The sequence below is a fragment of the Anopheles merus genome, chromosome 3L, assembly GCF_017562075.2.
Source record: "Anopheles merus strain MAF chromosome 3L, AmerM5.1, whole genome shotgun sequence".
Taxonomy (NCBI): Eukaryota; Metazoa; Arthropoda; class Insecta; order Diptera; family Culicidae; genus Anopheles; species Anopheles merus.
The window spans coordinates 9,097,716-9,120,906 of NC_054085.1; the positions used below are offsets into that span (position 1 = coordinate 9,097,716).

General features: G+C 44.9%; 1 protein-coding gene across 9 annotated transcripts in view; it reads right to left on the reverse strand.

Moving 5' to 3' along the window:
* Nucleotides 1-23,191, reverse strand: part of LOC121599874 — a 79,883-nt gene that overhangs the window by 10,996 nt on the left and 45,696 nt on the right. For all 9 annotated transcript variants that reach the window (XM_041927981.1, XM_041927979.1, XM_041927984.1 and 6 more), the window contains 8 exons: nucleotides 18,739-18,901; nucleotides 18,521-18,640; nucleotides 11,349-11,788; nucleotides 11,036-11,268; nucleotides 10,484-10,842; nucleotides 10,331-10,397; nucleotides 10,143-10,262; nucleotides 9,840-10,048 (listed from right to left, as the gene is read on the reverse strand). In XM_041927981.1, the coding sequence (XP_041783915.1) occupies nucleotides 9,840-10,048; nucleotides 10,143-10,262; nucleotides 10,331-10,397; nucleotides 10,484-10,842; nucleotides 11,036-11,268; nucleotides 11,349-11,788; nucleotides 18,521-18,640; nucleotides 18,739-18,901 (1,711 nt within the window). The remainder of the gene's footprint in view (nucleotides 1-9,839; nucleotides 10,049-10,142; nucleotides 10,263-10,330; nucleotides 10,398-10,483; nucleotides 10,843-11,035; nucleotides 11,269-11,348; nucleotides 11,789-18,520; nucleotides 18,641-18,738; nucleotides 18,902-23,191) is intronic.

The following is a 23,191-nucleotide window of genomic DNA, read 5'->3' on the forward strand; positions in this document are numbered from 1 at the left end:
CATCTCAAGATTTGTTGACAGTTTTGTGAATATTTTTGAATCTGTCTCACAATTTATGGACTATTTACCATTAAATTCGTCATTTCATGATGAAATGATTCAATTAACATTAAATGATTTTTAATACATTGAATACATTTCATAACATTGTTTCCCACTGTTTTAACCTGTCTGGAAAGCTTGTAACGAAACGGCGTCAGTTTACTTTTTTCAGGTTGAAATAATCTGAGATGAAAATCTTAGCCTGAGTTTGGCGTTCACGAAGCCCTGTCATCTGATCGTATTTAACGAAACACGAAAATTGTTTCGATGAGTTTTGAACTTTCGGCTGGGACAAATAGTTTATAAGTTTATAAGTGTAGTTCTAGAATAAATCTCTCTTCTAATTTTGCAACTCAACAATCCACAACCGCCTGTAATTATCAAAAGCTAGTAAAAATTACACCGAAACGAGAAAGAACGCCTTATCCGAAATCGTAACATCGAACATTGGTGCCGTGACCAGGATTAACGACAGATCTGGTATATTTATTTTACAGATTCTCGCGATAATCGCTGTTTGGTTCACACGTTCCATGTTTGAACCCATGACGGCCATATTATTGAGTCGTTCGAGTTGACGACTGTACCACGGGACCGCTCCAAACTCCATATAAAGAACTGACTAATATTGTAAAAGGCTCCAACATGCTAAACTGACTCAGCAAAGGTAAAAATGTTGGGTCACGTCCAACAATAGTAAAGAAACAGTAAATAAATGGAGCGTAGAAACAATATTCAAACAAAAATAATGACAAACTGTTCTAACGTCATGTAACTGATTCACACATAAGTGAAAAAAAAAACGTCCGAAAATCCTATAGAAACCCTGTATATCGTCTACATATCACGTTTGAGAAAAGGACAACACAATGCCAATTATAAATTTCCAAACACTCTTCACTTTGTCCTCTGTTACTCCCTATAACACTGGTGGATTATTTGGAAAACCATGCTGTAATCAAGCGCACATCACACATGGACACAACCTAACGTTAGGTAACACTATTAACGTCCCTGCTGCGTCCCATCCCGCTGGAATAGTTCCACTGGACTGTGGGCACCATTAGCCCATTATGTCGTTATCACATTGGCACACATTTGCTCTCATCACGTTGAATACCACGCGAGCAAGCGCACGCCTTTCGCACTGGCGGACTGGCGCGCAACACCAACTGCAATATCATAAACGCGTGCCCCCACCCGCAATAGAATCTCGCCTTTATGGACATAATCTGACCGTGAAGGGGGTGGATATCAAAAAATTGGACCGGAATGCTGCTTAGTACCAAACCTAAAAGTCACCTCGCGAGTAATTTAATCATCATCCTCCTCCCCAGCGCGCAAATGCTGTTTTTGTGACAAACCGGGAAAGGAATCCCAAACCCCAACCCAAGCGAGTGTGACGGAATTCTGAGGAAATGTGATCTTTAGGCCCCGGACACTGGGCACACGACGTTTGAAAATCTGGAAACCTTTGTGTAACTGATAACCTTGCAGCAGCAGTCCGTTCTCTCGTGTCTCTGTGTAAGCGTCACTTTTGGCGTAATTTAAACCTTTTGGGTGCAGATCGGTGCGATCTTTTCTACGTGAGTCCCCATACCATCAGTTTGATGTGTGCGATGTAGAAGGGTTAAAGGGTAAACCGGAGCTTTCGGCACTGACCGATAGAATTGCGTTGCCACCAGCACAGACTGCAAAAATGTAGTGTTTTTTATGTGACTCCTTCACTTCGAAAGCTCGCGCGCCATGAAAGCAAATACGTTTTGCGTCCGAGCACGGGGTCCGAAACCGCAAACGAAAGTGAAACTCAAAACGCTGCGCTAATCAATTGCGGTTTTGGCATTGGAAGTCGTCGCACGGGCGTATATCGATTCTACTCCAGCAGCCTCCCCTCTCCCCCCGTGGCGCCTTTCTGCACACATCACTACTTTCACGCTAGATTGGAGCGAAATGAAATCGGACCGAGAGCTTCGGTGGGGTTTCTGGGGGAACGTAAAGGAAACAGTCTTAGGCAAAACTCAAGTGCTCAGTGATTCCGGCATATCGCTGTCACAGTCGACGGGTGTCATTTCCTTTTACAAGCTAACATTTAACATTAAAGCGAAACGTAAAGCTCAAATAACAAAAAAAAAAGGGTTGCGAAAATGACGGATACTTCCGCCGTTGGAAATCGAGAGAAAAAGAAACTCACACGCACACACGTCATTAAAGCTGTCAAGAATTGTAACGGTTGAATGATGCGACAAGATGATAAGAACTCAGGGCACATGCACATAAATGGAGAATGGCATCACCAGTATCCTTCTTTTCGTGGTATGTAGCGACTCGGAATGTGGCACACTGCAGTGTTTTGCATTTGTTCCACACACTCAATACAGTACTCCTGATCGAGTACGGGGAGACCACGGGTGGAGTTAATTGAATGTTTATCGTACTGGCAGCAAAGCAACAGACGTTTAAACCGGCATTCTAATTGTCCAATAGCAAACGAACGCGGGCGGCCTGCATGTGTGCGGTTTCAGGGCTGCTAGCGCACGTCCCCAGGTGACTGTTGATATGTCAATAACGATACTATTGTTTCGCTCAGCTACACTCAACAACACAACAGGCGTGTTTGCATACCCTCCCCCGGTTGAGGCAAGGTGGTTTAGGAGTTGGGGAGAGATATCGCATATCAACTGCAGACAATTTAGTCTAGTTCGGGCGTAGTGCTAGTATATTCCATAACATTCAATCACTCAAGCTCGCTCAGTCGGGCGGCGGGGTTTGAGTTCGATTGGTGGAATGTGAGGGGGAGGGAGGGGGGAGGGGTTACTATTGTAGCCAATTCATCTAATGTGCTTAACTAGCAAGGTGAATGAAGCACTTGCATGCACCTCAATTACAATAAAACAAAAGGGTAAATATATACACAAAATCGATCCTTGCACGAACGATCGTACGAAGTGCGGAAGCGTGTGTTAGCTTAAGAGCTCTTTTAACGGCAACAGCATCGGCCTGTCAAATAGTGCAGATGATAGACGCGTAGGTTTTGCAACGAAAATCCGTCGTAAGTTCGAATCTCGATTTGGATAAAACCTTGGGTATATCAATAGTAAGCCTTGAATAAAATCTACACAACATCAACACCATCAAAATTTAACGGATTCAAGTGAAGGAGGATTTTCAAATTAAAGACTGATTAAAAGGTGTTATAATACGCTTTTTTGAAGCAGCAGATTCAGTTTTTTTTCGAAACAACCATTCTAAACGAATATCTGCTTGTTTGCTGTTTGTTGTAACGTAGAATTAGAGTGGCATTAATTATGAGATTTTCCTGATTAGTGGGACAAGAATGTACTGAAAACGGAAGGGATTGTGTCAAAAATGAGTGTTTTCATCCACATTCCATTCGCATTCATTACTATTTTGTTACAAATAATTGCAGTTGATGACTTTTAACCATTTATAGGTTTAACTAGATGTGTCTTGCAATGACTGGTTTTACCCAAAGTGCAGGATAAATCACTAGCTCTGTGGAACCTCAGGTTTATTCGAGATTCGACGCCTTACCCTTAGATGGACATGTTATTGTTATAGTCGCGTACACGACTATGCCATAGGAACATATTTAATAGAAGCATGTAATATGCCTATTATAAGCAGCGAATCTGTTTACTTATCGTTTTCTAATTTTATTTTTCAAAGAGATCTGCCCACAATTAAACAAATATGTGCAAGCAACTGGCAAATTGATAGCAATAACTACATCGCAAGCCAAACTTGCAAAATGGCATTGAAACTGCCATAACATATCCTTGACGCGTTAGTGTAATGTCTCAGCAATTAATAATTTCCCAACGAACACTAACAAATCGACACACAAAACAAGATGCAAACAACACATTTAGTTTTAAGCGTGTCGTGCGAACAAAGTAAAGATTTGTTTGGAAAAATTCTCACACTTTTTGCTCATCAAACACAATCTGTTCACATTATTGCCTTTTCCACTGCTCGCCCACACTACACTGTAAAAAAAAACATCACCCAACTCCCTTTTTTCACGTTTCATATCATCTGTTCAGCACAAAAATGATGCAAAACTGTTCCCTTGCTCCTACCCCATCATTCTACACCAAAACAGAAACAAGACGCAAATGACGGCGGTTTAGTTTAAAATCAGTTGGCCATCAGCAGCAACAGTGTCAGTGAGTGGAGCAGCATGTGCGTGCGTTTGCTCGTAGTCTTGTCTCTCCCCCCCCCCCCCCCCTCTCCTGAACGAACGCCGTTTTCCCAAATCGATCTCAAAATAATGTTGAATGATATGTAAACAAACACACGGGTCCCGCAATTGGGGGGAAAAAAACTATAACCAACGGGCGTGCTGCTGCTGCTGCTGCTGCCGCCGCAGTGTTAGAAACTCGTTGACCGAAACGGAAGAAGGAAAAACATTTCAACTCATTTTCCACCCGACAGAACCAGAACAGATGACGATGAGCGGTGTCTGGCTAATTCGACAGATTTAAGAAAAAGTGACCCTGTGGAAGATGGTCACACTAAAAACATCTCCAAACTGCCGAATGAATTATGTTCAACTTTCAACCTTGTTCACATTGGTTATTTGAAAAAAATACGTAAATTTTGTAATCACACACACACGGGAGATAGGACTGTAAATACTATTAATTATCTCAAACACGTTATCCACTTTTTTGGGGTAATCAAAAACCGTTGCTAAACTTTTCCAATTAACATTTTCATGCCACTTTCTCATCGAAAACAAAACACAACCCACGTCTTCCCCTCACTCGTTTCCTTTTTTTCCGGTTTTCTGGGAGTCTGAAGCCCCCAAACACATACACACACAAGCACTCGCGCGATCGAACACCCGCTCGAAGGATGCGTCCGGTTTTCACACACGCTCGGGGAAAACTGAACCGCACATGCCGGTTTGCGGACTGTCTTATAAGGTTTGTCTTTGCCGCCACTTACTTGAGCGATGACGCTGCCGTTGCTTCCACCGCAGCCAAAAGGGCACCCGCTCCTTCCCTCCGCTCGTCTGTGGCGCGAACCTGAACCCACCGAACCCTGCGCAGTTTATCTAACACAAACAGTGTGCTCTGCTCTTGTCGCTTTCGCTCTTTCGCTCTCTCGTCGTCGTTGTTCGGCGAAGTGCGCTCGTGCGCGCCCTTCCCTTTGCTTTGTGGGAAAGAGGTGCGGAGGAGCAGATGGAAGAAGCGTTCGTTTGTGCCGATCGAATGATGAAGGAAGTAAGGAAGGAAGTTTGTCATACCGGTGTGGGGGGAGTTTTTAGACTGGATTGGTTGTTTGGTTTGTGGGCTTATGAAAGCGTGAGTAATTGGAGTATTTATTTCAATTATTGCAATCGAAAATAATTTAATAAGTGCGAAAAACAATATCTAATCATCAAGTTATTTGTATTTTGAAAAAAAAAAAAACTTTCAAGCATCTGTTATCATTTGACTTGAATTACAGGATTTTTCAGGGGTTCCCATAGCTGTGAGACACTTTCTTGCATGAATTCTTGTCAGATTCCTAATAAGCCTGTTCTATCTTCTATAGTTCACTTCCTATTAGAAAGAGTCAAAAAATTGTCTCACAATTTGAGAACCCCTGAAAACCCCTTCGGCTAAAATATATATCATTGTCCATCACTATAGTGTTAGATGAGTATATTACAATAGACTAACGAAATTGGCAAAATAAAATCGATATTATACAATGTTTCGTATAATATACAGGGTTTTTTTTTAGCAACGATGAACGCAACTGCAGCATTTGATAGGACAAACGAATCAATTATTTCAGAACGTTAATCATTAAACCAGCGCCTAAAAACGTTTTCAACGTAATGCACACACCCGTAAATTGAAAGTGCAGAGTTAGATGAAATGTTCGTTATTTTATAATTTTGAATTTACGTGAATAAGTATTGCGGATTTTTTCTCTACACGTAGTAAACAATCAATTTTTAATTGTCAATTGACCTGAATCCGTTTAAACATATGTAGTTAAATACTTGCTTGAATCCGCAACACTGAAATTGTGATATCGTGTACCGCGCTTGTGAAATCAAGTGCGAAGGTTGTATTAAGCATGATGACGTTCTGAAAACAACTGATACGCTTGTCCTGCCAAATTCTGCAGTTGCGTTCAACGTTGCTACGCTTGCGAAATCAAGTAAAAACCCCTGTAATGCCATTAAATGTTGATTCATTTTAAGAACGAACAAAATATTCGATAAATTTTCATTCTGAAAGTTGCAAAAATACCTGCAATATATAAATAAATAACTAGCTCAAGGATGGACTGAACTCCTCCTAAATACATTGAAAGCTTATAAAATACTCATTTGAGTCTTTGCTTTTTTTTTAAATATTTTGAATTAATCAATTGATGGAACAAATCCACCAGAAAACATGCATTTTGCACCGTTTGCAATGTTGTACGTTTATTTTACAAAGAAAAAGCATACTTTGTATCCAATCCGGGTGGGAAATTCCGGTTAAAACAAATTTATATTTCATGTTCCGATGTTGCCCAAAGTCCGTACCTCTTTTTCAAGCGAAAAAAAAACAAACACATTTCAAAATTGCACTCACCCACACCACACACCACGCCCACCACTCATCAAATCACGTAAAAAGTTCTTCTACAGTAACTTGTATGTTGTGTGTATGGGTATGTGTGTATGTGCAAACCTCTACACAGTGTTGTGATAATTTTATGTGTTCGTTCGATTTCCGTTCTCCCCCCGAGGGCTTCCTGGGAGCGATGGAAAACTCGAACATTTCTCCAGTGCCGACCGAAAATCGGAAAACCTCGACCTACACAAACCACCCTCCATGGGAAAGGGTGGGTGTGTGGTGGAAAAATATAAAGAGCCACATTAAAAGTAAGACAGCTCCCCGCCCGCACATAGTTCCCCACTTCCTTAGGTGGGCGAGCGCACACTGAAAGCTGTTCTTTTTAGCACAAATTATTTTGACTACAGATTTTACTCCCACCCAGAAGGGGGGGTAGTTTTGTGTGGGTTCGTCGTGGCAAGCAAAGTTCGATCATCACGCGCGTTGCTGCATGGAACGAGTGGGGCGGTGTTTCATTTGCTTTCGTGCGAATTTAACGCGTTTTACGAATCCGTGCCACACTGCACGCCACGTTTGCGCTCCAAATACATAGGGAGAGAGAGAGAGAGACGGGGAGAGAATTCGAGTGGCAGACCCCCTTAAAAAGCAACAGCAACCGATTGACTCTAAAGGCAAACAAAAGGGAATTTTCCGGCAAAGGAGAAATCAGGACACAGGCCACCATTATCCCCAAGGGACCCACTATGCCGTACCGCTCTCCGACATTTGCTGGCGTTGGCCAAACAGCAACAGGCGGCGGTGGCGTCGTCATCATGTGTACTTGACTTGCCAAACACACAGATGCTGGGTGGAGAAGCAAGGTAACGACGGTGGTGGTGGATGTTGATTCTGGCCATTCGCCTGTGTGCGTGCGCCGTGTCAGCCTGCTTAATGTCTTTTCACACCAATGTCGGGTGGGCCGGCCAACCGACGGGTGGAAACTGTTTCATCGTTGTGGCCATCGATCGGCGTTTGATTAGTATATGTGATCGAACCTCCGCCCGGTTGTGCGTTCCTTCCCCCAGGGCTGCGGGTTCTATTTGTAGTCTGCCAAACACGTACGCAGCAGCAGCAGTAAACACATGCTACACGCAGGGATGTGGATGTGCTATAAATTGCGCATCAAGCGAGCCTTACCATGCGAGCGAGTCACCTACAAAAAGTAGGATGAATTTTTGAACTTCCAGTAGAACGCGACTTATGACAATTAAAAAACAACCCACAGAGCTAAGGGCGGCACACCCCAAGGCTGGAGAGAGCTTTGTTTGTTATGTTTTCGTCTCGTTCCAGTGTACTTCCCAAGACAGCACGAACAGGGCTTCCTTCTTGACAGTCACCGGAGGCGCTACCCGAGCAACGCTTCCCACGCTTCTCCGTATATTTTGTTTGTTAATCATTTCTTCTGAGTGCTACCTTCATTCACTTGAGAAGTTTCTTGTAAAAACAACGTTCTTCTTTAAAAAAAATGATACAATATTAGACGGGAAAGTACGCATCGCGCTTTAAACAAACAACATCTGGAGCATCCACTGGGCCACGTAATCGATTGACATTGGGGGCACTTTTCTCGGTACGCGCTTCATCATATTGCTTAATTGCACGTGTTACACCTTAGCAAGTTGTGAATGCTCCCGTTTGCCACACACGACACCTCCGCTTGCACTCTTCGGTCGAAAGGCGCGTGAGAGGGCAACGAGCTAGAAACAAGTTTCCACTGCATCTTCTGCCTTACAGATGCAATTGATGCAAAGCAAACACACACATACAACCCTTTTTACATCATCCCCATCATCATCATCATCATAATCTTCATACACGACTGCCAGCATGCAGCGGTAGATGAAACAATAACCAGTCCAGGGGTAATGAAGGATAGGCAGACAAGCACACACGGCAGTGTCGCCGTATCAGCTCATTGAACAGGCGCAAATACACAACAGCATCGGTGGAAAACCTGTTTGCCGTTGTCACCGTAAGACAGGAGAAAGTAATTGTGGCGACAGTAGCAGCTGGTCGGCGTAACCCCGTAGTGTGTAAGCATGAGGTGGTGTGTAAATGAGTTGATGCCGTTTTTCCACCTTGATTTGTATCAAAACACCTGTACAGTATTAAGGGAAAACTCTTCCTATTAGCACACACGGCAGTGTGCATATTACACAAGTTTGCTTTTCTCTGGTCAGCAAATGATGAGTAATGTGCTTGCTCTACGCCAGCGAAAGAAGCGTTTAAGTTAAGCTACAAATTTTCTCCCATTTTTTTGGGTTCAAAACACAACTTCAAAGAACCCAAATACGGTGACCTTTTTCCTAAATATATCCAGCACAAAACACAAACCTCTCACAATAAGGGTACGATGATTCATGCGTACTGAAGCACCATTTTTCGTTCCGAGAAGTGGGGAAAAAATTGGCAACCTAAATTTAGAGCAGTACATACTACACCAAACAGCACATATCGGGTTGGTTGGCTGTCGTTGTCGTTGTCATGCCCATTTGCGTCTAATGAGGAGAGTTGCTCATTGGACGGTTAAAAAAAGCTAGGAAAAGGGTGAAACAATATTAGTGCACCGAGATGTACATATTTAAAAGAAGGTACATTGTTTCGCCTTTACTGTTACAGGTCGGTTCAATACGAGGGAAGCTGTTTGACAAGATTATTTCAGATTATTTCTAAGAAAAGCATTATTTACTGCTCAAAAAAAGTTAGAGATAAGCGATAAACGATGCCTTATATTGTAGATCCCATGCATGAGGCACAACAATAGCGTGCCATTGATCTTGTATCTAGCATACTTAACCCTTCTAGAGGGTCACCAATCACACTACTGTCAACCTTCACACTGTCCAAACTGACCGTTTTGTTTTGTCTGCGTCAACGCATCGCAGAACAGGATTTTCGGTTTCACGTTCCTTTGACATTGCCATTATTATTTAAATTTAAACCCTACACGTGATGTATGGACCAGATAGGTTATAGGCGGTTTAAGGGTTGAAAGAAACACCTCAAATAGCTGTCCAAAACTCAAGGTCCGTACGTGGGGGGGGGGGGGGGGGCATCATATCTTTACGGATCTTTAAAACAGTTCATTTGACGTAATTTCCCTCCCCGTATGTAGTTATTTTGCGCCTATCCCCTATAAGGGACTTGGTACGAGCCGTTCGTGTTACTCACGTTTTGCACTCGGTGCTGCTCGGCGCGGTCAGTTCCAGCATCTGCGAGACGTTGGTGTTGATTAGGAAGAACGTGTTTTTGTCGACGGCGCTCTGTCGCACCAGGATGAGATGGATTTTGGTGATCGGATTAAAGCGGCCCTCGGCGTACTTACTTTCGCTTCCGCCGAGCCCGGGACTAGAGTGATATTTGACAAGATACTTGTCGTCCTGGAAAGGTGGGGGGCGGGGGCACACATGGCCAAGAAAGAAAAAAAAATCCAGGTTATTGCTTGGCATAGAAAGGCTGCTAGGAGGTACGGACCTGCTTCTGCAGCAACACCATGATATCTTCGAACAGCAGCCCATGCAGTTGTACACCTGGATTCTTCTTCATCGTTAAAGGCCCATCGTGGATTAGCTTACGTACGGTTAGATCAATATTCTGTGACGAAGGAACAAAAAATTACAAATTAAATTCCACTCTAAAATCAAATTGTGACGACTTCGTACCTTAAATTCAACAGCAGCTTCCTTATCCAGCCCACTCTTGTCGAGTTTGCGTTGGATTGTTGCCAACCTATCGGAGGACACAGAAAGACATAGAAAGATCAATCAATCAAATCCCGCATTCATCCACCAAACTACACGCGTCGCCACACGTACTTATGCATATCTTCCTCCGTTCGCACCGCCTGGTTGACGTGATCCAGTATCCGTTTGGCAGACTCGTGCGACTTCCGGATCGCGAGCGCCTCGCCCTCGTTCTTCGGCGTGCTGCGCACGGTAAAGTTGTACAGGTTGTCGAACAGCAGCGGATACTTGGTCAACCGTTGCAGCGCTGTCGGCAGCAGATCCTTTAGCTGCAGCCGGCGGCACGCCTTGTGAGATTCGGCCTTGGTCAGGATGCGCTGCAGCTGCTCGTCCTTTTTCCGCCGCTCCTTCAGCGCCTCCAGGGCGATCTGTTGCCGGGCGCAGAAGTGGGCCGCATGTTCCTTTAGCTCCTCACCGGTTTGGCCGTCGAACTGTGGGAGAAAAGGGAGACATTAGTATATGGCAGTTTTTCCGCTGGTTGCGATCAATGAAGTGAGTTTAGTAGAAGCAAATTGCAGTTTTTCAAGTAGTTTCTAAGCTCAATGATGAGATCATTTCAAGATCACACTTCATTGAGCTCACTGACTCATTTCTCATAATCGCAGTTCGTTCGTTCACCCTTACCATAGTCAGCAGCAGATCACCGATCTCACGTACGATGTTGCCGTGCTCACTGCGCCGCTGCTTTAGCTTCAGCTCGAACGCAGTGTGGAGATCTTTCAGGTGGATCAGTGAGTGGGGAAACAGCAGGTTCAGTAAGTCGTGCGGTAGCGCACCGGACTCCTGCAGTGGCCGCATAAAGATGCCCTCCAGTAGCCTCAGCGTGCGGACGTGATTGCGCTCGGTTTGGTAAATCTCTACAAATCGTAGGGGACAGACAAAGAAACACGATCAGTTGAAGACTCTTTATAGTAATATATCAAACACACACACATACCGTTAATCACTTCCTGGCGCTTCTTTTCCAGATCGCCAATCGAGGAGAGTATTTCGGGCGCGATGTTCGAGCTCCAGTCCGCCTCCGGCTCGACCGTACCCTCGTCGTCGCTGTCGATCCACTCCCGGGCGGTAGGAACGTTCAGGCCGCCCGGTCCACCGCTAACACCGCTACCGACCGGGCCACCATGCAAACCGCCTCCGGTGCCACCGCTCGTGGTGGACGCGCTCGACGGTAGGCCGACGCCGCCCGGTGACGAGTGCGTCGGGTTGATACCACTGACGGTTCCTGCTGGACCAGCCGAGGAGACCGCAGTCGTTGCACCGCCACCGACCGCCTCCATCGAGGCCGATCGGCTGTCCAGTGCCAATGGAAGACTAGATGTGGAACTGCTGGAATAGTTGTTGTTGGCCAACGAGGACGCCTCATTCTGTTCGTCACTGTGTGTGAGAGAGAGAGAGAGAGAGAGAGGGTGGGGAAGAAGAGCATGACAATTTGTTAGAAAAGAGCGCTTAAAACGTCGTCGATTAGTTGCTGTAATATAACATTTGAAGATGAAACCACAAACAACGCTTGAAGAAGACTTACAATCATTAATCTATTAAAATTATAGAATCTCCGTTAAATCTTGAATCTCTTTAGTGTCATCAATCTCTCACTAATTATGACCATAAAGATAGTTATTACTCTCTAAAGATTTGTACCACGAATAGGGTTTCTTTTAAGGGAAATCTTACCCTCAAACACTTGTGTGTTTTTGTTCTCAACAGATCAATGAATCACTAAAGATTCATATACAATTAGAGATTCATAAATCTTCATATAATATTCATGAATCTTTGAAGATTCTTCACAAAATCATAAAACATTCTAGATTCGTTTCAATAATTGAATCATTAGCGCAGCTATATAGTAAAGCAGTTCAATTCACAGCTTTTTCAGCTGTTTTGATACTGTTGGCAATCGTTCGGACCTCTTTGTGACCATTATCTGACACTGTCATCTGTGTCTTCATATTATGTCCAATCACAAGGTCATAGTCATAGTACAGTCATCAACTCGTACGACGTAACAACATGCCCGTCATGGGTTCAAGTCCCGAATAGACCGTGCCCCCATATGTGTAGGACTGCCTATCCTGCTATGGTAACAATAAGTCACTTAAAGCCAAGCTCACATCACTTCACTAGTGGGTACAGGCAGGCCTTGACCGACAGCGGTTGTTGTGTCAAAGAAGAAGAAGAAGAAGAAGCACAGTCCTAAATACCCTGTTAAATAAGTATTCAACATAACTGCGACCAGAGGGACCTTCAACACTGGCCAGATAATGTTGAAATATTACAGCTGTTCACGTTTGACTGTAATCAATGTTCATTTAAATAAACCGTTACCAATTTTGTTAAGAAATTAGCTCAATAGCCTTGATATTAAATGGAAAAATCCCAAAATATTTCCATTTTCATCGGCACACATCCACACAAATACCGTCCCGCTTTTCTTCTAGTTCAGTACTAAAATGAACCCACCGTATGTGTGAGTGTTACTACTGGGAAAGGTTATTTTAAATGCAAATTCATCACCTTCACCTTAACACCAAACCTGGTGTGCATAAAAACCTGCTGGGACAAATGAGGTTATCCCCTATGTGTACATGTTGTAACGTGCACGTGTGTGCCTGTGCTGTACTCTCTTTTACCCGTGTCATAACCCACATCATCGTCGGCGTACACACACACATATAATTCGTCCGCCTCACATTATCCATTTCCCTCGAATCCGCCCAGAAAAAATGGCCAAAACCTTGGAAGTGAGCTGCCGACTATCTACAAGTTCCGTATGGATATTGGTAGGTTGCAGCGAGGGTAAGGAAAAAATAGGAACCGCAACACACAGCAACACATGCGTTTCTGTGTGTGTGGCAATGGAGAAGCATGGTGTTCTACAGTACACTGCACCAACAACAAGCCGTACAACTGACCACTGACTCGGACGGGAGGGTCGGCCATAACAGTGTGCACCATAACACATCACCACCACCAACCATCACGTCGGTTTGTTCTTATAAATATCAATCCTCTCTCACTCGGTCTCCCCCCCCCACCCCCTACATATCCTGCCCACTGTAGTTCTTTATTCATTTCCATTGCAGTACAGCCGTCTCTCTACTCTTCCGTCCCACTGCCCTGCGGTTCAGGTGCACACACCACTGCATGCAGCTTTGTTTCACTGGCCGGCCGCTAATCCCTTGTTCTACACTTCTACTAATCAGCAGCAACACACAGGCACAGCTCTGCTCAGTCAATTAGGAAGCGAGTTAGAAAGGGGTGACCCGAGTCTCGTGTCCGCTTTCCCTGTTCATACCCTTCCCGTGCTGTGCCATGTGCAGCAGTACGTGCTCATTGGGATGGATTGCAACGAGAACGGGGCCGAAGTTTGTCGCCGAACGATGACGGAATTGAACAAATAATGAATGTCTGAGGCGGAGAAAAAAAGAGTAAAATTTCGTTGAAAGGTGTATACGAATGACAGCATCGGAGCACTGTTCTGTAGTTACTAGGAATAATGATCAACACATGTCGCCACTGCTGTGAAGAGACGCCATTGCTGAGTTGTGATCGCATGGAAGCATAGTTTCACACAAGAAAATCATCTTGATGCACAAATTAAAAAAAAGTCTTTTTGTATTGCCTTAAAAAACAGAAATTTTAAATCAGTTGACTTTAAATCAACATCAACAACACACACTCCTCCGAAGGCAGGTTAGTTGTTATGTCCCCATCGTCGTCATCATTGTCATCAACCAATCCCTAAGGTGTTAAAGTTGACTTGTTAAAGCTCTCACTCGATGAAAAGAAAAATCAATGATTCACACCGATTCCTTTCTTAATTCGTACAGTACGTTTCGCAAATTGACACCGTTAGTGAGTATTGTTGTTTTTTAACATTTCAATGTATATTTTTTTTTTATCTTTATAAGAATTTCTTCAACAATCGTATAATTTTAAATTCCAATTTTGATGATTACCGCTCTAAATACTACAAGAAGAAGTACAGGGAATCATATACCAAAGTTGGTCACTCACTGTACACACACACATACACACCTTTCTAGCCCAAAGGAAAGAGAGACAATAAAATCCATTTCCTACGAAATGGATGGCCAATAAAGCGCGCTGTTGATAGTGGCGAGGAAGGAAACTTCATTAAAACTGGCGTGTTACGCCGTCTGCTCCTCTGGCTTCCCTCCCCATGTCCCCACGGCCCAAGAATGGAGATGGGAGGGGAAACAGGGATATTCTGATCCCGATCCGAACGAAAAGGACGATCACCGGGCACTTCCCGCCTTCTTCGCACCTGTACCGAAGGGGAGACGTTTCAATCCTTCCTCCCTACCCTCTCACAACACACTTTGTTGACATTTGTGTGTGGCGTTGTCGGACGGCTGGGGGTTTGTGTCCTTTTTACAGTGTGGATTGGGGGTTGAAGGAGGAAGGAGTGGGCGGTGTCCATTGCCACTACTTTGGGACGCCTCATTTATCATCGCAGAGGTTGGTTGGCACTGGGCGGGACAGGTAGGTAAGGCTCCCCTTCCCCTCCTCTCGAGAAAAAGGATATAGTAAAAACTAATAAAAAAGGAGCGAGGGACGCCACACACATACACACACACACACACAAGTCTGCTGACAGAGCCCTCGACAGGAAATGGGGAAGAAGTCGCTTGATAATTGGTTTTCTGCAGGATCATGTCCCTCCACCACCCCACAACACAACGGGGATTTATTTTTTGGCTTGAATACCATCCCTCGGGGTGTGTGTGTGTGTGTTTGGTGGTTATTGGTAGGCAACTTTCTCCTGTTTCTCAATATATAGACATTAAAAAATGATAACTACCACCAGGGCCTGGCCGGCTAGAGTGTAGAGCAATTCAAGCAAACAAACCGCGCAATACTATCCTGGAACATACGGATTTTGTGGGTCGTAAACATTCCTGAAGGTAGCAATAGACCGAGAAAAAAATCATGCACACCCACCTTTTCTCCGAACGCAAAAAACAGATATTTTTCTTTCTTATTGCATGGTGGTAGTAGTAGTAGTAGTAGCAGCAATTCACAAAACACATACGAGCAACAAAAGCAAAAAAAAGCGCGTACTGTTTACATTACGTTAAAACCCAATGGAAATCCAATTGGAAAAATACCACCCTCCTCTGTTTTGCTGAAGATTTTCCCTTCTTTTTTCGAGCATTTTCTATGGGGTTTTTCTTTACAAGGTAGATGTTTTTCACTTTCTTTTTTTTCTTATTTTGTACATTCGACTTCAAACACCTTGCTGGTTCACACACACATACAGAAACAATGACATACTGGAGGCCATATACCGATCAGCGTGTGCTTGCGCTAGAGCGTTACACATGCTGTAAAGTTGGGGTTGGGGTGTAGGTGGTGTAGAATTTCCCCAAGGTTAGGCACTATCTCGCCACGACTTGGAGGTTTCGAGATTGGCTATCGCGTTTGAACCACTACCTTTGACTTGGAAGGGAAATGAATAAACCCACTTAAAAAGGAAGGCCCGCCATTGGAAATAGTTTGCCGATACAGGTGGTGTTTGCAATTGGAATCCAGTTTTTTCTTGGAAAAGGTGCAACTAAACTTCCGAAGTTGATGATCTTCTCCGAGCGATGTACACACTGTTAACTAATGTGATCTTATCCTGTACACCGTTATTCTTGAGATGAACACAATCCACACACACACACACACATAGACACTCACAGGCACGGTGAACTTGGTCCGCCGGTCGAGAAGGAGGCAGATTTGACACGGGCCAAGCGCACGGAACGTCGCCGCATTCCGGGCATTCGGGCGATGATGCCTCGACTGCAAGTGGGCTCTTTCTAAATCCTAATCAAATCTCGTGTTTTCGGTTGTAAAAGATGAGCTCAACTCCAGAACCACACACACTCACACACACACACACCTGGAGAGAGAGTGAGAGCGAGCGCGCGCGCGATTCTGTTCCGTCCCGGTACGGTACAGTGTCGCTACTGCGCTACACCACCGTCGTGTGCGGGCGCGTTAGTGCCAGAGATCGTTGCCGACGACCGATGTGGCGTGCCCGCAGTCGTCGTCCCCGCAACAGCAGCGTGAGCGAAGCCAGTAGTAGTAGTAGTAGTAGTCGGAGTGCGCGCGAACTGAAGAGAGTGTTGTGCGCGAAAGAAAAGAAAAAAAGGCAACTACATTGCCTCTACTGCACAGCACTAGCCATAGTCAGTTGGGTGGGCGGCGTGGATGGAACCTGGAAAGGTGTGAGCATTTTTTCTGCCCTCATCAGTGCGCACCGATACTGCCAATCGGAGAAGAACCGACCAAGTCCAGGCGAGTAATCGACAGGATGGGCCGGCACGGCGAGGGGACGCGAGCTGGATCGTTTGCGCACACAAACACACACACACACATAGGGGTACTAAATGTTGGGACGGCAACAACGGGCGTCTGTCATTCGCTGGAAAACGATAAACCGTAACACTGTCGCAATCCTGTCATCCGGACTCCGGGCCGACCCACACCGGTCGCGTCGCCTGTGTCGACAGTTTTGAAAAGTAGGGCAAACGGGAAGAGCGCCAGCCCGGCTAACTCACCTGGGCTGGGCAGGAAAATTCCATCGTGAACATGTGAGGAGGAATGAACAAGCGTTGAATCGTACGATAAACATCTGGACGAAGAGAAAAGTGCATCTTCGGCCAATGCGTTCATTCAAATGTGCATCACACCTAATCGCACAAGTGGATGGCAAGTCAGAGCAAGAAGTTCCGTGCCGGTGCCGGAACTAATAGCTTAAGGGTGGGCAGATAATAACAGAACTTAATTATACCTCTTTCTAACTAATGAAAGGATAAATTACAATCATATCGCACTGCATGTGTTCTGTGCCTTCGAATGCCAAGTAATTGGATCATCAATTGCAAACTAATGTGACTATTCTAACTGACACATCATACATGTAAGCATATCCTTTACATTGCTTCATAAAACCCTCCTCGATTCCTTACAGCGATGGAACTAGACCTGGAGGGCTCAATTTTCCCCATTTATGACAGTAATGGACGCCCGCTTTGTATCATGTTGGGAAGTATGAGCGTACCAAAAAAAAAAGAGGGAAAACAAACCTCCGGCATCCCCTTTGGCGACATTATATCGAACTCCTGTGCCCTCTCTCCGACCGGTGATAATGTTTGCGTAGTGTGATGCTTTCCCGGCCGCCCGATCGGAAAAAGAACGAACAAGGAAGTAACACAACAACAACACCGCTGGTAGGAAGGAATGTTATTGGGTCTGCATGGGTAGAAGCAGGTCAACGGCAAACAGACCATCATCAAAACGTGCGGTTGTCGTCATCGTCATCATCAAACGCGTTCTATTTTCGGCTTACGTCAGCCGTTTTGCTATCTTTTCCCTCCTCGAATTAGTACCCGGGAGCGGGAAGAACTGCTACCCAGGTGATGGTTCATTAATCGATCGTAGTCAATCATGGATACAGCTCTTGCCTCTTCTTTCTGCGGCACCGTGACGTCATTCATTCGTGTTTTTTTGCTTCTCCCTTCTCAACAATCTTTTGAAGAATTCCTCTCAGGATGTAATAAACACCTCCAATCTCTCCCTCTCTCTCTCTCGGTCTCCGCGCACATTCCTCAAGAGGCACTGGGGCTGGGGCATATTTGTGTTGCCTCTTCGCACAGCTTCTCACGCTTCGCGTGCTTTATGTTCTGCACGCGTCAAAACATGTCGCGCTGATCACAAGCGCGGGCACGGTACCACTGATCAAATGGCGCGCGAGCGTCCGCGTGTTTGTGTGCATTTTCCTACTTTAATGCTAAGGCAAATGTTTTCCCCACATCCATAAACTTTGCACTAACACATTGCGCCGAAGTTGGTCCGCGTCACCACTTCTTCGCTACGGAAGTGAATCGTGGTTTAAAAATACGAAAACGTATAGAAATTTAAAAAAAAACACACTTCCATGGAAATATTTGAATGAAAATTATTGCACCCTCTTTCTTTGAGCACTGCGCTTCTCCCCCTGTTTTTTTTTCCTTTCGGTGGACAGGAAGCACCGGTTGCGCGTAATTTAGGAAATTAAAAACGAACGGGAAGAAAGGGACTCGATTCACTTACGCCGTTTTTGTGAGACTCGGATCGGACGTTTTCCGTCGCGTGGTGCGCGTTTTCTTCTGCGATCTTTCCTTGTACGATTCGGATCGGTTCACCGATACGGGGGCAGATTTGGATTTGACACTGTGGGCGGGGAGAGAAGGTGAAAAGGAAATAATGAAAGTCATCGTTACGTATTCATACAACCAAACTATCTAATAAACCACAAAATAATGACTTACTTCTCACGGAACTGATCGTCATCGGCGGACTGTTTGTAGCCGTAGGCATCGGACGATGAGCTGTTGAGATGGTCGGAGGCACCGCTAGTGTTAGCTAGCTGTCCACTCAGGTCCTGACGTCGGTCCGATGGCTGCCGGGCTAGGGATGTGTTTGCTCCTCGCTCTATAAAGACGCACAACACGCAGATTAGTGTCAGCAAATAGCATTAAAATGCCCTAAAAAGTGTGATAAATTTGTATTTGGAATTTGTCAAGCTGCAGAAAACGCCACGATAATGGTTGGACACTTTAATGATAAACAAATACTATCGGTCAAGTACATCGCGTAGTTGAAGGCTTTCAAACAACTTCAAGGGTACAATAGTGAAGCGTTGCAAACACTCATTGAAACATGAGATGATGAAACCGAACGGTCGTTTTGGTGGTGACGCGCAACGATGATGTCACCCAGGATTTTTCTTGAGCCGTCCAAACCTTAACGTCTTCCCTTTCCCCAGTTTGCGCATTTGTTTCCCCAACATAAGTCAAACAGACGGCGTTTTGTTGGTCTTGTTGGGGACGTGACACTGTCGTCTATGCAAATTGAAGGCTCTCTTCAGTACCGGACGCATTACACGGCACTCTTCCTTGCGTCATCATTGCTTAGTGTTGTCTTATGGTTTTTTTAGTGCCTAAAATTCCGTAAATTGATCACTTCCGAGCGAACCGTTTGGCAAGCATTCATGCAAGCAACCTCGGAGGTCAGCAGGTCTGTGACATACAGACGGTAACGGCTAGCACGCATCATTCGTGCATATATATTGATGTTGAATATTTATTTTGAAGCACGTACTAATAAATAGCCAGAACACCCAACAGAGTTTGAAGTTCCTAAAATGGACGATCAGCACGTGTTAGGGTCTCTTGATCCGCCAAGAAGTGTAGAAAACACACATGCCCCTCAACACATGAGCCACTTGAACGCGCTCCGTTGTGCAATCTTATCAAAAACCTTTCCTCAACCCCTGCTGCAAGCAAAGCGAAATATTTACCATTTCCGGTGCTGTCACCCGAATCATCAACTTCCTCTTCATCTTCTCCCGCTGACGACGGCACCCTCTTCCTGGTGATGATGGTTCCACGATCGTCTGCATCCTCGTGCGGAGTATTCGCTTCTGGCTTCTTGGTAAAGCTCTCCGCTGCAGTAGACGAAGGAATCGAGGATCGCTTCGACTGCTGCTGCTGTAGAGCCTTGCGCGATTTGGACTTCTGCAGCTTGTACTTCTTGTGATGGCCGGGCGCTAGATTGCCACTGCTGAGATGCAACAGATGTGCGCGGGAGCTACTTATCTGCAAGCACAGGCGCGCGCGCACGTTTGTTTACGTACCGCAATGCGAAAAGTCCCGATCGTTGTTGTGTCGTGTGAGAGAATTCAACATTAGAACATACACACCGACGTAAACATGTGCGCGTTGTCACACCGTCGTGACGGACGTATGGCGCATTTTCATTGTCATTATAACAAGACGGTTGTCGGGTTCGAGTTCGAGTGCAACGGAAGAAAGAAAATGTACAAAAAATACGCAAAGCAGTTAAAACATCTGGTTTGTGGACGCGTTTCTCTCTTTCTCTAAGTGGACATAAATTTGACTGTCATCCGGTCGGACGGGCAATTGGAAGAAGCAGAGTTTGACGGGAAAGGAAATTCAAGACAAACATGGAAACCCAATGGAAATATTTATAGGAAAGATTTAGATTTTTTTTAAACAATTCCATAAGAAATTTTAACTTATAATATTGTCTATCATTCTCTCAAACTCTTAATATTTTCTATTGGAACTCCTTACAATAAGAATTTTCCATTAACACTTCGAACATTTCAAATATACTGTTATGATCAAGTTTCATTTAACACCAATAATTGAGGCATTTTGTTTAATAACTTCAAACATTGATAAGTTTTTGATTGGGATTCCAAATTTTCGACAATGTTTCGTCGATAACTCCAAAAATTGGATCATTTGCTGCAACTTTGAAGACAAAAGACTTTTTGAAAGAATTGGAAGGAATTGGAGGAACACCAACCAATTTTGCATTATTACTCCAAACATGGAATATGTCCCATTAAAGTTCACAATTATAATACATTGGAGAATTCCCTATTATGACTCCAAATTTTAAAAACGTTCGATTAGAGCTCTGCTCTAGAAGTATTAGAAGTATTCCAGTGAATTTAGACTCTCAAATAGGGGATATTTTCTATTAGGATTTAAAATATTGAAATATTTGCTCCAAGTTTGAAGGATACAAACTAGACAAAAACTCCAAAATTGTAGTATTTGCAACTGGAATTTCAAGAAAAGGAATAAATATGTTCTACTGAACCTCCAAACTTGGAGTATATTCTATTACAACTCCAAATATTCGAATATTTTTCATTGAAATTCCCTTCCCACTTCCAATCGCTCTCGGGGTCCACTGGGTTTAGCCATTAAACACCATCAAATTTGCTTACAGATTTACTCGGAGACAGTGGATATGGACCGGCGGGGGCAGTTCCACCATCTCCACCTCCATCATGGTGATCGACCAGCTTCGCCAGGAACCTGGCCGGCGAATGCTTGTTGTGGTTCAGCTTGTTCTTAATCAGCGTGTTAATGTTCAGGTTCGTGTTCGACTTGGAGCTCTTGATCGTGGCCGACCCGGTCGTAGTGCGCGTGTCGGTGATGGGCATCGTGATCGCTTTCTTCGATCCATCCAGCCGGCTCTTGGAGGAGCTCTTTTTGTACGTCCTTGGCGGTGGCCTAATCACCATCAATCCAACCGTAACCGGACCACTGGGCGACCCGGTACGATCGGCCGATCCCTTCCGATCTTTGCTCTTCTCGCGCCGGTCCAACGTCGCCGCTTTGGTGCTGCCAGTGGCCGGCACCTCACCACTATCCGCCTGCTTCTGGCCATCGTCGGTGCTCTTGTTCTTGCGCCGCATGCGCTTCTTCAACGTCGACACACTGAACCGATCATCTGGAAAGCTTCCCGTGCGGAACCACATCTTGACACGCTGCTGCTGCGGCTGCTGCTACTTTGCTGCACGTTTGCTTCTGACTCGGTTGACGTCCTTTCCGCTGGCATGCATTCAAAACTAACAAACACCAACCACGGGGCACTCATACAAAGCAACACACACACACACACACCTTACTTCCTCCCCTACTCACAAAGCAGCGCGTCGCTCTGTTGGTCCGTTTCTTTGCACCTTAAAAGTTTTTCAGCTTAAAATGCCAGAAGGCCACGACACTGAACCAAAAACCGTGCGTATCCTTCGGAACTCCTCACTATCACCAGTCATAGAAAACAGAACCACATTGTTACAGCCAAAAATTGTTTTGCTTTGTACCATTTGCGGGGAGGGAGAGGGGTGAAGGGCCTTCCCCGACTTGTACTGAGCAAGATGGATTTTTCACGCATAAACAGCGCGCGCACTGTGAAAAAGTTTAAACGAAACAAGCATCAACGTAACAGCAACCGGGCACACGAAAGAAGGGCACGCGAGGGAACTACACACACGCACACTAGAAACCGTACCGAATGTGTTTATCTTCGGTATGGAAGGGTTCGGCGTCGGGGGAGTTGACTCGTTGCCTTTTTTTGTTAGTTTACTACATAAAGTTCAGATATGCATTTGTATATGTGTCTGTGTTCACAATTCACAAACATGTTCGCTCGAAAAGTGGGGAGATCGGGGGTGAGGGTGTTCTGCCCATTTGCTGCTGCTTCTGCTCCGTCCGCCGTTTGATGGAAGGAACGGAAATTTTAAAAATAAACCGTCAAACCGTCTTAAACCGGACCGTTTCCCCTCCTCACTCTGCTAGCGGCGCGAAACACACATAAACAACAACTTAAACTCGCGAAGAAAATGTTTCCTCGGCACGGTCAGAAGGTTGACACAAAGATTGAGCTGGCAGAGAGGAGAGGCCGTCACACGCTGCAAAGGAATGTGCGCACAAACGGGCTCAGCACGGCCGTAAGAAACAGGCGGGGGGACAGGGTGAAATTGAAAGATTTTAGAAACAAAAAACTACCCAAAAATCGACAGCCGGACATTCGTGTTCGTCGTCTCGTGTCGTGGGGCTTGGTCTTTGAATGAATTATTCATGCGACACACTAACAACCATTTGGTGACGATATGGGGAGAGAACGAACCGTCCGTTTGGTTGAAATTTGAATTTAACGAAATAAAGAGCGAGACAGTTAGCGCGGCAGAATATGCGAACGATCAAGTGATCGGCTAAACACAACTACTTGGAAGAATGTTGGGTATGCAAAAACAGGAAAAAACTAAGCTAAAATTATGTTTTTATCATTTTAAATGAATGGTTCGTTGTACACCACCAACAACTTAACAAATGATCACTTCAGTGTACGCCTGCTAAAGCTGATCACAAGAAGAAGCGCCACGACTTTACAACTAAT